The 15692-nt window shown below is 35.0% G+C and overlaps 1 protein-coding gene across 5 annotated transcripts in view; it reads right to left on the bottom strand.

Moving 5' to 3' along the window:
- Window positions 1–15692, bottom strand: part of ARAP2 (ArfGAP with RhoGAP domain, ankyrin repeat and PH domain 2) — a 129539-nt gene that overhangs the window by 94792 nt on the left and 19055 nt on the right. For all 5 annotated transcript variants that reach the window (XR_014583518.1, XM_083834044.1, XM_083834043.1 and 2 more), the window contains 5 exons: window positions 13926–14011; window positions 12825–13178; window positions 9420–9489; window positions 3906–4026; window positions 889–1070 (listed from right to left, as the gene is read on the bottom strand). Coding sequence is in view for 4 of the 5 variants with exons in the window: in XM_083834044.1 (XP_083690170.1) it covers window positions 889–1070; window positions 3906–4026; window positions 9420–9489; window positions 12825–13178; window positions 13926–14011 (813 nt within the window). In the remaining variant the exon portion in view is untranslated. The remainder of the gene's footprint in view (window positions 1–888; window positions 1071–3905; window positions 4027–9419; window positions 9490–12824; window positions 13179–13925; window positions 14012–15692) is intronic.

Genomic DNA, 15692 nt, shown 5'->3' with positions numbered 1-15692 from the left:
AGTTACTGAGAAGCCATTCACATTTCAAACAAAAGTTTGCCTGTACGCAAATTAGAGAGAACACAAGAACAAGGCACGTAACAACATCTCCCCCAAACGCCCCCCATCCCCCCAAGTTACAGCAACCTGCGGGTCCTTGATTTCCTCACACAGAAATACCTTTCACTCAACATCCTGCAAAAGATTTTTATTCTAGTAGTTTGCACAGCCACTCATTGAATTCAATTATCCCCACTTATCCCCTATATCTACAGGGCCCTAGAGAGTTCCACCATTACATCAGAATATATTCATGTCCAAACCAAAACAACAAAAAAAAACAACACCTAGATTTGGGAGCTGGAATGACACAGCTACATCCTACGTGTTTTTGTTTTTTTAAAAACATTGGATTTGTTTAAAATATTACAGTGCACAACAGAAACAGGTCAATAGGTTCTTAAAAATGTACAGAACATCAGTTTTGAACAGTTAGCTGAAGTATCACTTATATACACCACAGTGTACTTCTACATAACACAGTTTCTAGAGCACTGTATTATAGGAGGACAGTAAAACCAGTGCACAGAATAAGCCTCCTGAATTAGTAGAGTACTTACGACACACACTTTTAAGAGTGAATTAATCCCAGCCCTGCCCCTAACCTGTTGTGACACTCAGGGCTTTTCACTTCACCTCACTACATACCCGTTTTTCTGCATTGTACAATAGACATAATGATACTTCTGCTTTTTGAAACCTTCGGAGAACCGCAGCAATAAAGTACTACATAAAAAGAGATATGCATTTATATTGAAATGCACCTATTCACAAAAAGCCATCCATTTCTAACACTAGTTAAATCATCTTTATAAGCATTCATTCACAAAAAGCATATGAAAAAATTACCTGCTCATTTTTGCAGATCCACACAGTATTCCCCTGAAGTAGAATAAAGATTTTGGCTTTGTATCCTTTCAGTTCAAGATATCCACTTTTCTCAGGGGCAACAGAAGTTCGAGACTGAGAGTGATTATCAGACTGAGACTTCAAGGCATTGAGTATTGTATTAACCCAGTCATTCCTTTCTTCTAAACAAGAAAAAAAAATTAGACAAAGATAGGTTATAGGTTAAGTAGCAGCTCCATTCTCTACCACATTCGTTTTTCTGTTCTTCCTACTATGCTTTGCTGATTGCTGGTACAGCTACAGCACAAAGAGAACATTCACCTTGAAGAAGAGGTGGAGAGGGAAGGGAAAAAAACAATAGAGACAAAACAAAAACCCACAACCAGGAGCCCGTATCAGTAGAGATGTTAGCAAAGATATCCACTCAACTCCCAACAAACCAACACAAATTTGAACTTATGCAAACTGACGATCAAGATTTTTGAAGTCATGTCTACTAGTTCTGAGATGCTTAATTTCAGACAGCTTGAAGACTGAGTTGGTATACAGGTGGCATGTTCACCTTCTGGAAGCCCAATCAATGGGAAAGAACTACGGAAATTATGTAAGCAAAAACCAGGGAGCCTAAATAATCTCTCGCTGAACAGGGAAGCCATCCCCAATGCTATTCTGTTTGGCCATGCTTTTATGCAACATTTGGCAATTCACAGTCTACTCCATTAAGGTGTAGTGGTTAAGCTTGATATTGTCAAGGGAGCTGAGTAGTCAAGAAAATGCATGTTTGAATGTCTTCCGTATGCATTATTAATTTAGCATCTTACAAATACATGAACACAAGCAGGTGAAGTAATAAAGTTCCACTCAGTCTCATACACTATGTTCAGATGTTTCACCAGACTACAATCAATATACTTTAACGCTGAATACATTGAATGAATTAGACTTGCCCTATGGGATTGAAATATCATGAATATTTCAACTCTGCTCTGAAAGATTCAGGTCATGAAATATATGGTGGGCTGGGAAGAAGTATATACTGTTCACAGCATCTTTGAAGTAGAAACTATCAGTGCCCAACACTGCTAAGAGGACTATCAAAACAATAACATGCTCACTTCATAAATGTCACACATGAAAGGCACCAGAAAACAGTCTGAAGAAGAGAAAAACAGCAGCTGGACACACCAGCACATGGTAGATGATCCAAGTGCTCCTCTTAGAAGTACAAGTTTTGTTTTAAAGCGTTGGAAAGTCTTTAAAAGAAGTTTTAAAAGGTCACCAAAATATTTCAGTATAGTATAATATCACATTATGCTAAAAGTGTGGTGTTTTTTTTTTTAATAGCATTTGACTCCAATTAAAGAAAATATCACCGCATCTGAGCAGATTATGCTCTAATTCAGTACTGCTACGTATTTAAATTTTTTGCCCCCAAATGCCACTAAACTTTCCAAAGCATTGCATACAGAGTTTTCCCTCTAGATATTTAAATCAAACCAAAAAATACTGTATTTCCATTATACCAAACAAATAACCAAGCAGCACACTGAAAGCCAATAAAACTAGCACTATAATCCCACAGATTGTGGACCAGCACTGGTACCAAGGGACGCAAATCAGCAAAGTCAATGACAGTATTCCATGTTTTGATACTCCAGCAGAAATAAAGGAAAGCTAATATACAAGGTCCACAGGATGAAATATGTATAAAAGTCTCCATTTCAAAGTATTTTTAAAGAAGTTAAGTATTATTGGAATAGTCCCAGAACAATTTCCAACCACAAATCCACAGAAGGAATAGCATCCAGTAACAGTCTGTGCACATACCCAAAAGCAAGCAGGGTTATTCACATAATTTACTATGAATATATCATCCAGCTCTAGACACAGTAAGGACTGAATTATTTGTACAACACTCATTTCTAACCTTAAGTGAACAGCTTTACAGACAGGCCACTAGGTCCAAAGACAGTTGTACAGCTGTATACATCCAATTACAATTTCATTTTCAAGTGGCTGCTCTGAATATATTTTATATATCAGTATAAATTGTTAATGTCTTTACAGTATTCAAATGCAACGTCCATAAAGCAAATTATGGCCACACAAAAAATACTGCACTAAGATGGTTGTGCTCCAATTTATAAAAATAATCAAAAAATTGGGAAGAGAAAGGCAAAAATAATAAAAATAGGTCTATTTTTTAACTCAGCTAAGAGCATAAAAATGCCTGAAATGATTTGAGCCAGACATGATAAGAAGGATTTGTTCACTGATGTTGCACTCCTGTTACAGCCTGCAGCGAATGTTTACAACCAAGCTATAACCCATAAAAATGGGATTTGATAATGGAAATGCTGAGAGACCCTTAGCTATAATGGGTCTGGCATGTACTGCTGTAAATACATATTGCATATGCTTTTTTCTAGGTATTCCATTTTATTTGATTGTTTCCATAAATAAGTCATACATGCACTGATATTGATTCTACATATTACAGCAGTAGGTTGATAAAACATTAGAGTAGAAGGTAATCTAACTTCCCTTTCGCATTTGTATTCTCTATCAGTACATGGCTGAAAATACTGTACAAAGCAACAAATAAAGACACACAGAAAAATCCAGATTTTCTCTGATCACATCATCACATCCAAGCCATCAACTTCATTGTTGCTCTTCATCAATTTTATATCAAGTAGTGACTTGGAGCAGATGGCTGAGAGCACAAAGACTATAAAAGCTGCTAGTGAGACCTGAGGAATCCCCAGAAAAATCCATCTTTGGAAAGAATGTGGGAGAATGAAGAGCTGGAAAACAGCATTCTCATTTTGATATTTTTAAGTGTATTTCAGCTCTTATTACAAAGCATATAGTTATCTCTAGTTTCACTTCATGAGCCCAGAACAGCTGGATTCCAGAAGTATTTCTCACAATGAGTTATATTTCACAAACAGAGTTTATCAGCAGTGACAACATAGCTTTCTAGCAATCATGAGAATTACATGTTTTCTACATACCTTCTTTATCTACTCGAAAGACGAAAGTCCTATGGGATGTAACAACTTCAAATTTATTCTCTCCATGAACTCTTACTGTTGCTATAGCAGAGAGCAGGATTATCCCCTTTGAGAACACTTCCTATAATAAAAACGCAATAGAAATAGTTAATAACTTTCATGGAACATTAAATGTCTCCCAGGTAGTATTACGCACCATGATGTTTCGGATGTTCACATCCTAAACTGTGCTGTGCTCCTAGAAGTTCACCATTTATTATTAACAAAATTGCATCAATTAGTAAACCACTTCACAACCCACACATAGCCCACTTCATTGTTACGTGTCTATGCACACTTACAGCTTTCTAAAATAGAGTAAAATCCCATGGTGAAATATAGTGCATGTGAGAGATATAACTTAACGAGTCATCTCATGACTCTACTATAGCAAAATATCAGTCTTAAATTTACAATTTTATGCCAAAGTAAATTGCATTGAGTATCTCACAGATCTTTATACATACACGCTCTTAACTGTAAAAACAAAATCGGGCAAGGAGGAAAAAAAGTGCTTTCTCTAGGGAGAAAATTCCAGAGAATTTATATGTTCCTTCCCCCATTTGTTCAGTGGTTAGCCAGTAATAAAGTAAATCCACTGATTTTATCTTTTACCCTGAATGGGAGGGTGGGGACAACTACTGTGCAAAAATCCATTGCCTTGTCATCGCTAACGAGGAACCTCTAGCTTGAATCAGGTGGGTACTTTTTTTTCTAAATGAGACAGGAGGAAAGTGATCCCTCAAAAAATATAATTTGACATTGGAATAAATTTTTCTAAAGTTTCCTAATTTGCAACTTGGAATCGGGACAACTGAACTAAAACAACAGCAACATAGGAGAAGCGAATTGCTACCAGAACTTTCTCCAAGTCCTCTGGTCATCTTTTAACCTAATCAGCCTAAGTGTTACGAGGCGGTGGGGAAGGGCAAGAAAGCCCAAGCAGACATGCAATGCTTTGGAAATACTTCTGCACAATTCCTGGATTACAGAGTTGACACTGTTCCTCCTGTCCCCATATTTGCTTTGATCAATTGTGGGTTTTTTTGACCATGATAATTTCGGATATACTGCTAAGATTGATGATCCAGATGCAGTAAAGTTCCAAGAGGGAGCTCCCCATAAAAAATGTATATTGTAATAACTTTCCTCTTGAAGCATAAATTATTATAATAGAGGAACCACTGTGAATGCTAAGCATGGAGGAGACACACAAGATACATTTTCTGTTTACTGAATTTAGTATAACACAGATTTTCACCAAATTCACACTTGCGTTGTTTTGCTTCTAGACACTAATATTTATCAATGAATACTGTTTGATCAACTGCAGTTTAGCAAAATATACAAAGACAGTGAACATGTTACTCAAGAGCTACTCTATCAGAATTATCTCAGTGTTGTGCATGTATTTTCATTATGGCTATACTTGTTTGAAGACAGACTTGAACACAGCTACTTCATATTTGTTAAAGAAGGTTGGATATTGTGTTAACTCTCAATAGAAAAACAAACTTATTACAGATGCTACTTCTAAAAGTGTTCAGATATAATTATATTACGGTGTTTGCAGGCATCTACTGGTTGTATTTGGTACTGTAAGAGAATAATTCAGACTGCTTTAAGTCACAGCTGCTTTATTCTACCTGCTTTGAAAATTTTCAGTCTCCTTTTAAGCTGAGTAGTTTTGGTTTTGTTATTTAATCATCCTTTTTAAAGCTTTGTTCTCCCCAAGGCATATGTATTTTCAAATACAGTTTAAACCACTGTAATTTCTCAATCTTATTTCTACAGCAGCGTCTGTTCCACATGCAAGAAATGCCTACTCTTTGAAACAGTGCAGACAAGACATTAGGCGATTTAAGAAAACAGAAAAACAACAACAAAAACAGACCCAAGAACCTCGCAGATATTTCTTCTGTTACCAGGTGGTCTATTCTACTTATAGGGCTGCTAAAAATTCTCTGATGGAACAATTTTCTAGTTTGGAAAGAAGAAAGTTTTGTTGAGAACATCTGCTTTGATGAAAATGTTTATTTTCAAATACAGCCCAATGGAGCCCTACCTCACCTGGTGTGTTTCAGAGCCAGACTGAAAGATCCTGGAAAACATAGTCCTGCACTGTTTCGGCTTTCCTTCCACAACAGATAAAACATGACCTAGTTCAAGAACAACAGTGATTGCCCTGTTTTGCAGCGAATTTCATTCTTTGTTATGCTTACATGCAGCATAACGCAACAAAATAAAGTTCTCCACATGAAAAAGCAAGACTTTCCTAAATCACAAATGTATTTGTCAAGGATCCTAAGATGTTTTTAAACAAAAACTTTGAATATCACCAGCAGTTTTGCCTTACCATAAAGTACATGTTAGAGCACCAGAGTTCTCCTGCCAAAACAAGGAAGAACTTTGAAAGAAATACTACACATACTGTGTATTTGAAAAAAATTCTGAAATTACACCTTCCGCTCTTCAGCTTGCTCTCACTTCAGTTGACCACATTCTGTTATGACAAAACCACACAGGATATTGCTGTGACCACATCAACTTGCTCAGAACCATAAATACAGGAGAAATGAGCAGCATCATCAATTCAAAGAAAAACAGTTCCCAGGTCACATGCCATTTGAAAAAAAAAAAAAAAACACACTAAGCATTTTTTTCATATATAAATAGATATAAAAGGAAGTAGTCTGCATTTATTAGAAGATGACACACAGCTAGATCCAGATTAGAAAAAAAATCAAGTTTAAATCATTCCAAGGAGAATTTAGATAGAATAAGCAGACATTTTCTGGAACACTGCCCTCTCTGTCTTCCTTCCCCATCCTCCATGCATTTCACTCTTGATTAGACACTTGCACACTTCCCCTTGTTGAGAATCTCACTCCTCTCAAGTTTCTAATTTGAATGGCAAATAGAGCTGTTTAGTACGGGTAGTGTTTCTGGGTAAAACAAACAGTTTTATTCTATTCACTCTACCCTTTTCTGCTTGTAATAATCAGAAAAAATATCTGGGTAAGGATTGGTTTCCTTTTGAGAACTGTTTTTTAATTGATATTTGTGAAACCAAAAGTGTAACAATTCCTTTATAACATATTGTCTGTGTATTGGAATATCCTTGGACAAACACAGATTAGAACAGACGGATCTTGCCATTAAGATTGAGGTTAAGTGACAACTTCCTCGTTTAAACGTAACTAGACATACAGCTAGGAGGAGGGCCCTGTTGCCCACAGTGAACTGTGGGGATATCCCTACCTTTATCAGAACCAGCTCCTGAGCTGCATGGAAGTATTGCCAGGTCTGCAAATACTTGCAGAACATGCTGATAACCATCTAACAGGCAATATGAATGCTCTCGGTGTGGGAGGAGGGATCCAACAAAGACCATTCTGCCAAAAAGCTCATGCTCTCCAGTGACTCCATTACTTACCCAAATCCCACTATGCACTCAGAACTATGGACAGACAACTGTTTTCCTCCTATCTGCAAAGTACTCCAATAGTTTCATCAAATCCTCAGCTATCATCAGAATGCGCCTTCAGCTTCGCAGTTCTTGGATATAAAAAGGACTCACCAAGTTAACAAATCAGACACACAAATTTGAGATTGAACACACAGACCAACCAGTGACACTTTCAACTCCAGGAGTGTGGTTTTATACTCTGCTCAAGAAAAGGGAGAGAAGGAGTCTTCAAACAAAGACTCCTGCAAGTTCTTGATGGCCCAAACTATCACAGATATCTTTTAAATAGAGGATGCAGAGTTGAAAGCTTTTTAAGTAACTATGCAACATTAAATATTCCCTTCAACATACAGGATGATTTCTGGAATCTCCTATGACAGACAGCTGTATAATAAAGTCCTACTCTAGAGTTAGTGACCACAAAGCAACCTCTAGTGACCTTCCAAAATAAATAAATAAACCCCCAGTGCAGAAACATGACTTAAAATTCTTTGAAATTAGCATTCTTTGCCTAATTATGCTACAGACAATGTTAAACAAATCCCAATGCCGTAGGATTTTTATTTATTTAAAAAGTCTCTTAACAACTAACTCTGCATTTCTGCTCGTCTAAAGCCCTGGTATGAATACCACAGAGGGAGTAACATTTTTTGGTCTTTCCAACCCAGATGTTATTCCATCGTTCTCTTCATCTACATAATCATTTCTTCTAATGTAAGTGAGGAAAAATAAGCAAGCAAAAACAGGTTGTCTCATGTTCCTCATCAGTAGGCATAATAAGGCATGATGTAAATAATTTTTTGAGCTTGTTCACAATTCTCTAGACCCTCAGGATGTACACAGCCATTTTCTACTTTAGTTCTCCCCTTTCATAATCTGCTGAAATATGTCAAAAAGCATGCACATTATATAAAGCATCTGCAGAACACTTACTGATTATCACTGCCTAGCATAATGCTTGGGAACTTTTACCCTAAGTTGTATTTTGTTCTTAATTTAATATGCATCTTCAACAGGAAATGCTTTCCAGTGTTTCAAGCAATACACATGCATATAACCTCATTTCCAAACATGCACATTATACAATCATCTATCATTTTTGAATTTAACAAGTTCTGCATTTCTTCCAAAAGTGAATTAATCACAGAGCAACAGAAAAATAATTTAAGTCAGCTGAAGTGTATTAAATAGATAACTATAGGAAAAAGAAGAAAAAGGAAAATTTTTAGAAAAAAGAAGGCAAGGTTTAAAGATAGGTCTCAAAAAAGCAATGGTTTCTATTGTGAAAAACAACATCAAGCGCTCAGGTAAGTCTTTTCCAAGTGTCATATATTTTTTGAAAATTATTACTTACAAATCCATTTTTACATCATGTATCAGAAGAGAACTACTTAAATCAAAGCAACTCATGAGCCTGCAAATCTTTTGGTACGGATCAGTCCCTTAGGTACAGAAACAAACAAAGCCAGCCACTCACATTACAGTATTATGCTCCTTTTAAAGAGACACATTCAAATGTAAACTAGTCCCATGTTATGATTATTCCTAGAATACACAAAAGGAGAGACATTTATAATTAGAGACTAGGAAAGTGGCATGGAGTATTTGCTTTTAGAAGGTCTTCCAGGCCAAATTTTCCCTCAAAAAAAAAAAAAACCTAACATGCTGGGTTTCCATGACAAGACAGTTTGCAGCCACCAATGTAGCATTTGATCTCTTAAACATGTTTTTCATGGTCCTGTTCTCTTTTGCAGAATGCAGCAATGTCGCTCCTCCAATAAACTAAGAAGTTCTGATGATACCTACCTGGAAATATCAGGAACACTAGCCCTTCTAGAAAACAAGAGGATGAAGAACACATGAAGCTCAAGGACACATTAAAATATCTAATAATACCTTATCCTTATTTTGCAGTTGAAGATATATTTAAGACAAATATTCATTAATAATTAATTCTTTATCATGTATATTACACACATGCATTTTGACCCAAGCATGTCACTTACCTTTTCATTATTGTAGTAAGAAATGCTGTCTCCATCAAACTTAACCCAGCGCTTCTGAAACATACGTTTGCTGTGAACCAAAAAATAATACAATTAAGATTACAAACAATAACAAGATTTTCAGAATATCACAAGTGCAAATTAATGAAAGGTAAAAATCACATTTAGCTTCCTGCATTTGGGCCTAAACATTCTAGAAATTAAAATTTACACCTTTTTAAAAGAATATTATTGATTTCAAATATAATAAACAATATCACTGGAGTTTTTATAATTCAGTGACTTCATTTTTTTTTAAGCAAATTTCCCCTCTCTTTCCCCTCCCCATCCTCTTTATCATATCTGAAGTGACAAAGGAAAAAAAGAGCTTTCAATAATGTATTTTTGCTTGAATTTAACAGGTATAAAGGATGTTTTTACGGAAAGCAAAGGAATACTCTGAATACAGAGCATACCTTTCAGTGTTAAAAACTCTTAAGTTCATTTGCAAAAACAAAAACTGAGAATCTGAAGTGACCATCTCATTGACAGGTTCATGAGAAGTACATCTCTGTTTACATATTACGGTATGTAAACCATATAGAGTCAACCTCACCTGAGCACTCTCTTCCCTGGCCAATGAATAAGTATCAGTCACACCAATCATTCAACAAGTACAATGTAAAAATTCGTTTTCAACCTCTGTTATCAACTACAGATCAGTAACGAGAAGCTCATTTGATTATCTCAGTTTCCTGTTAATTTATGCTCTTATTTTATATATATATATAAAAAATATGAACCTGAAGCAGTCCATTACGCTCATTAAAAATGTTGGCAACCTATTAGTTATCATCTATAAAAATTTACATTCTAAAACCTATTAAACAAGTTAATTAAGCAAGCACAAGACCCCTCTCTAACAACTCTTTTCCCAATGTTATTTTCTTTACTATTAAAAGAACGCTCTGTTTTAGAATTAGGAGACTGTGATAGTTTATCAAAACTTCAATCAAATAGCAACTGGCTTAATTAACTTGTATTATATGACTACAATAAATCATCATCTTTTCTAACCTGGAAAAGCCAATGTAGAATTTGTTTTCCATTAAAATGTCAATAAACTTTGAGATGTTACAGAAAAGAAAAAATGTACCTAAGTGCCATGTAAAATGTAAACAAACTCAATGACTTTGCAATTTATAGTGAGTTCACTAAAAATAAAAGCTGTACTTTAAATGCAGTTTACAACAATTTAAGGAAACAGTGCATCTTCATTCCCCTGAGGACACACAAAATGCCAGATGTAAATAACAGCTTTATAAAAAAAGAAAATAGTAAAAAAAAATAGTAAAAAAAAAGAAACATTCAGCTGACAGGGACTGAAATCACAGAATCGTCTAGGTTGGAAGAGACCTCCAAGATCACCTAGTTCAACCTCTGACCTAACACTAAGAAGTCCTCCACTAAGCCATATCACTAAGCTCAACATGTCAAGTCTTTAATGGCAGAACAAATCAGTTTTTTTTTTCTGCTTTGGTTGGTTTCTTTAAGTCTTCAGGTATCTGAGAAGTGGTATTGTTAGAAAGAAAAAAAATTAGCATTCATTAAACTGTTTAAAAACAACTCCTTGAAATTTAGCCAAGGAATATCACTGGTTTGAGGCTACTGATGCTGCAACTTCTCTACACAGTTCTACCAACTATTAATTTTGTGATTAATTCACTATCTTTTTCAAAGTAATATATTCTCATGCAGTACTTTACCTAAAGCCTTCACATTCAGTTTCAAACTCTATTCCTTCAAACATCACAGTATGAGTAAACCGGAATCTAGAACCATATTTTATATCACTCCATTAGCTAACTGCCAAAATTGAGGTATTAACTGCAACTCTTCTGAAAAGTGAATACACTTCTTTCAGTTCTGAAAAAAAGTAGTATAAACATACTATACTGGAGAAAAGACTATTTTGAGTCTATGTAAAATTCTTCTTTGATTTGTTACTAAAAGTACATAATGGCAATCCATAAAAGTTGATGAAACTTTTGAAACTGAATAAAAAGCACAAAAAAACCCATATAACTAGGTTTGTGCAGATTAAACCTATTTTGCCATTGCAGAATTTCAAACCAGATTTATTCCTCCTTGCTATTCAGCCTTAACAATATATCATAATAAAGCAAAAATAAAGAAATATGTCTTTGTGAGTCAGAACTCTTAAAAAACAAATGACAAAAAACCAGAAATTGCTATGTCACAGAGCTCCTTCCAGTGGGCTCAACCTAGAATGTATTCTCAAGCAATTTAATTCAATAACTTTTGTCAGTAAAGTGAAAAAAATATAATTGCTATAATAGTCAGAGTAATTATGATTATTATAGCCACAACTAATGAAAGGAAAGGCCAAACATTTTAATATCACCTTTCAAAGCAGCTAAACATGAAGTTCTAAGAAAAAAGAATATAGAACTACTAAGGCTCAAGGAGAACTACAGTAAAAACATTACAGAACTAAAGGACAAAAGCTTTAATTTCTTGATGCTAGTGAAAGTCAGAAATGGACTGGAAAAGTTAAATTGTGCCAACCTTAAAAATGCAGAGAGCAGATGAAGAAAGTCATTAGAACAACTACAGAAGCAGAAACTACTGAAGAATTGTCTATTCAATTAGTTAAGGAGGTTAGAAGTATGTCAAAGTTTACTACATTTATGAAGGGAAGATCAGATAATATAGGGCTCTTTACACAATCTAAGAAGAGTGGGAATTTAAAGTATGTTAAATTAAAGTAGAAGAAACTTTAAACAATAATAGCAATTAAACAAGAGCTTTTTAAAGCTATAAACGTCCTAGTGAATCTGTTTTCCTTCTACTCTCTTTTTTACTATTTAAAATTTCAAAGTAAGACTCGTGCTCAGATTCCTCCATCAAAATTTAGGCACATTGATAAACTAAAGTAGGAGACTATTCACTGTAGATAAATTTCTAAACTCAAAGCTTGATTTATATTCCTACGAGACTACACAACTCTGAAACCAATAGTGATTTTCAGTCAAGAAAATCACTAATTTGTATGTTCACAGCTAAACTGGTAAAGCAATATTTCAGAATCAGACCTTGGTTTTGCTCACAGAAAAGCAACGAAGATTCACAGATTGGAAATGTTGCTACAAATTAATTCTCGATTTTTCCACTACAGTTCATGAGTGGCAATCAACATTTTTCATAAAAACATCTTTCCTGAGCATACCTCCTAAATAAACTTTAGGATAGATAACAACATATCATTAAAAGTGAGAATGTAAAAGAAAAGCCCTGTGCTCTTGTGATAAAAGCAGTTCCCTTCTTCCCACCACAGTGACCAAAGAGCCTTTCATGCAAACATACATCTTTGCAATTACACAGTAATCACCACAAATACCATACCCTTGAGGGGATAATTTATCCAGCCATCCTGCTTTAAGCTTCTTTACTGATGGTCCATAAAAACAAGCATACGGTGTTATTGATTCATTTGCAATCGAAGTTTGAGCTCCATCAAATTGCCGAAAATCCATTTGTTCACTGACCAAGAGATTTGAATCTCCACTTCGGTTCTTACTAGAAGATGATGAGTGGCTTTTGGCTTTATTTTTCTTTTTCTTTAAAGGTAATGAACATTGATCCACAATAGAGTATACAGATTCACTTTCAAAATCTTCTGGTGCTAATGACTTGTTTTCCTGAGACAAGGGTTCATTTTTCACACATTCCTTTGTCTTCTCATCCTGATTAAGGGAACTAGAAAAAAAGTACACTTTAATCTAAGTGTATTGCTACAACGCACAACAAAGTATCAATCAGAACAAATATTATTAAGACATTGCAAATGTGCTATAACATGTTTCATTTTGGGGATAACCAGAGGCTGAGCTAAACAGGATATGTATCTTCAAACTATGACCTTAACTGAATCCTACTTTCTGAATAGGGCTGGTAGCGAGGTAACATCTGCTGGTTCCTCTAGAAACCTGAATATTAAAAAACTTTAAATTGAATTCTGCTTCCTCAGAAAACTAGATTTATTCATTTTAAAGTTCTGGAGGATTTGCGGTATCACCTTGCTCTTCAGTCTCTCACCCTTGTAAAGAATAAAGTAATTGTAAAAAGTAAAAAATTAAAGAATGTTTTTGTGTGTTTTGCTTTTTTTTTTTTTTAAAGGAGTAGACAGTGTATGAAAGTACTCAGAGATGGTTATCTAAGGGACATCTAAAAATAAAACGTGTGTCTTCCTGTGTGAAGAAAGGGACAAGACACCCCCCAAATCCACAAAACATTCTGAAGCCCAGGTTAGACAGTCTTAGGACAGTCACCTCCTACGGAATGATGTGAAGGCTCAAATAGGAGAAAAATAAATAAATAGATGGACAGATAAATAAACAAAGTCACTGCTGGTGACTACCTTTCATAGGTAGAGCTCTACTTATTACATTACTAAATAATTCTTTCCTCTTTAAATTCTAGATTTATCTATAACTTATTTAATACCATGAATTCTTGTGAGAATAACGTTCTTCATTCATTTCTAGATCTGATTTCTTTTCACAAACCAGGAGTTCATTTCCATGAAGTTCCTAGAAAATATATATACCACAAAAAACATATGTAAGTGAAATAGTAAATTGTTTAAATTACTGTAGACATAAATCACACACAAACAGACCAACTAGCAAAGATACACTTTTCCAAATTTTCTAGTAATAGGCATCTGAAAGATTGTTTGAAAAAGTATTTTAAAAATGTTATTTTCAATTTTTCCATTTTAATACTCAAAAATATTTGCACATAGTCCAAAACACTCAAGACAAATAAATTAAAAAACTCAGCACATAGAAATATTACTACTCTGACTTTTATTTCTTGAATCACAATTGAGTATTATTTTTACACTGAAATTTTCTAAACTCAAGAGCCACAAGTTACATGCATCCTAAGTATACCATTTATGATTTGCTACTGTTAGCCTATCTTTCATGTCAATATTTCTCTGAATTAAATGTACAGCCTTCATGGTACAAAGATAAAACAGAGGTAAATTCAAATTCCTACAGTAAGACTGCTAAACATATCTAGTATCTTCTTGCCAGGCTCTTCTTCCTAAAAGGCACATTTATGAATGTTTAGAAATCTTTATCAGAAACTGCTTGGAGTGTACAAAATGTCAAGGTTAACACTGCTCAAGAACATTACACTCCATACTTTCTAAACTTGATCTGACAATCATACTGCATTACTAAGCTTCTCAAGATTCATCTTTCTTCCTTTTAAAAAATAAAACATAAAAAAATGAACAGCTACATGCTTTATGACGGAAACAATTTAATTTACTCATTTAAACTTTGAAGTGTATGTCACAAAGCTGAAAAGAGCCAGAAAAAAGCGGATACGCTTTCACAACTGTTGCCATTTTTTATTCCCCCAGAAGCAGTATCTCATTTATATTTGAGGGCTGTGCCTAGGCAACATGAAAAGACAAGCTTAAAAAAGGGCACAGCTAAAAGCTGAGTATTTGTACTCTACAGAAAAAACTGGGGAAGATATAGGCTGCTAATAGAATAACCCTTAAGGAACTTTTTGACCTCCTCTGCCAACCAGATAGTTTGTTAAAAAAAAAAAAAAAGAAAAAACACCCCTCCAAAAAACACACCAACACACACCACACACTATTAGCTATGTTGTAGCACCAAGGATTAGATGCTGATGATGAAAAACACTCCTATATTTGCAAAACAAACAAAAACAGAAAACCGACGAGCAACCTGTCTGCTACTTGCAAAATGCCTGAAATACTCATCACAAAAGGAGGTGAAATGGCAGTATCACATTTTTATGCAACAGCCAAGAGACTAATGCCATCACCCAGGAAGCATCTTTAAGTTAGATGCTAAACATTTTTACTCTATTATTTTCACCTGCTCATCATGATGCAGCCCCAGGCTGCTCAGATGGATGAACCATGCCCACTGTGTACGGGTACACAGCTGCACCTCCTGCTCCCTCTCATGACCCATTACGATACCAGTTTACATCCTGCCTTTGCTTGCTCTGCAATCTTCAGCACTTAGCCAAGTTCGGGGGACCCTGAGAACTTCCAAATAGCAATCAAGAGATGCATTTCTATTGCTGGCAAACTTTAAAATATGGAAATCCATAAATGAAGACAGGTTATGCAGACAGAGTTCTGTTCCCTCACAAAAGACACAAACTTCATCCAAATTAAAGAAGGGAAGCCATGTGTTGGTTACAGGATTACTT

The sequence above is a fragment of the Anser anser genome (assembly GCF_964211835.1).
Source record: "Anser anser genome assembly, chromosome: 4".
NCBI lineage: Eukaryota > Metazoa > Chordata > Aves > Anseriformes > Anatidae > Anser > Anser anser.
This window is presented reverse-complemented; position numbering and strand designations above follow the sequence as displayed.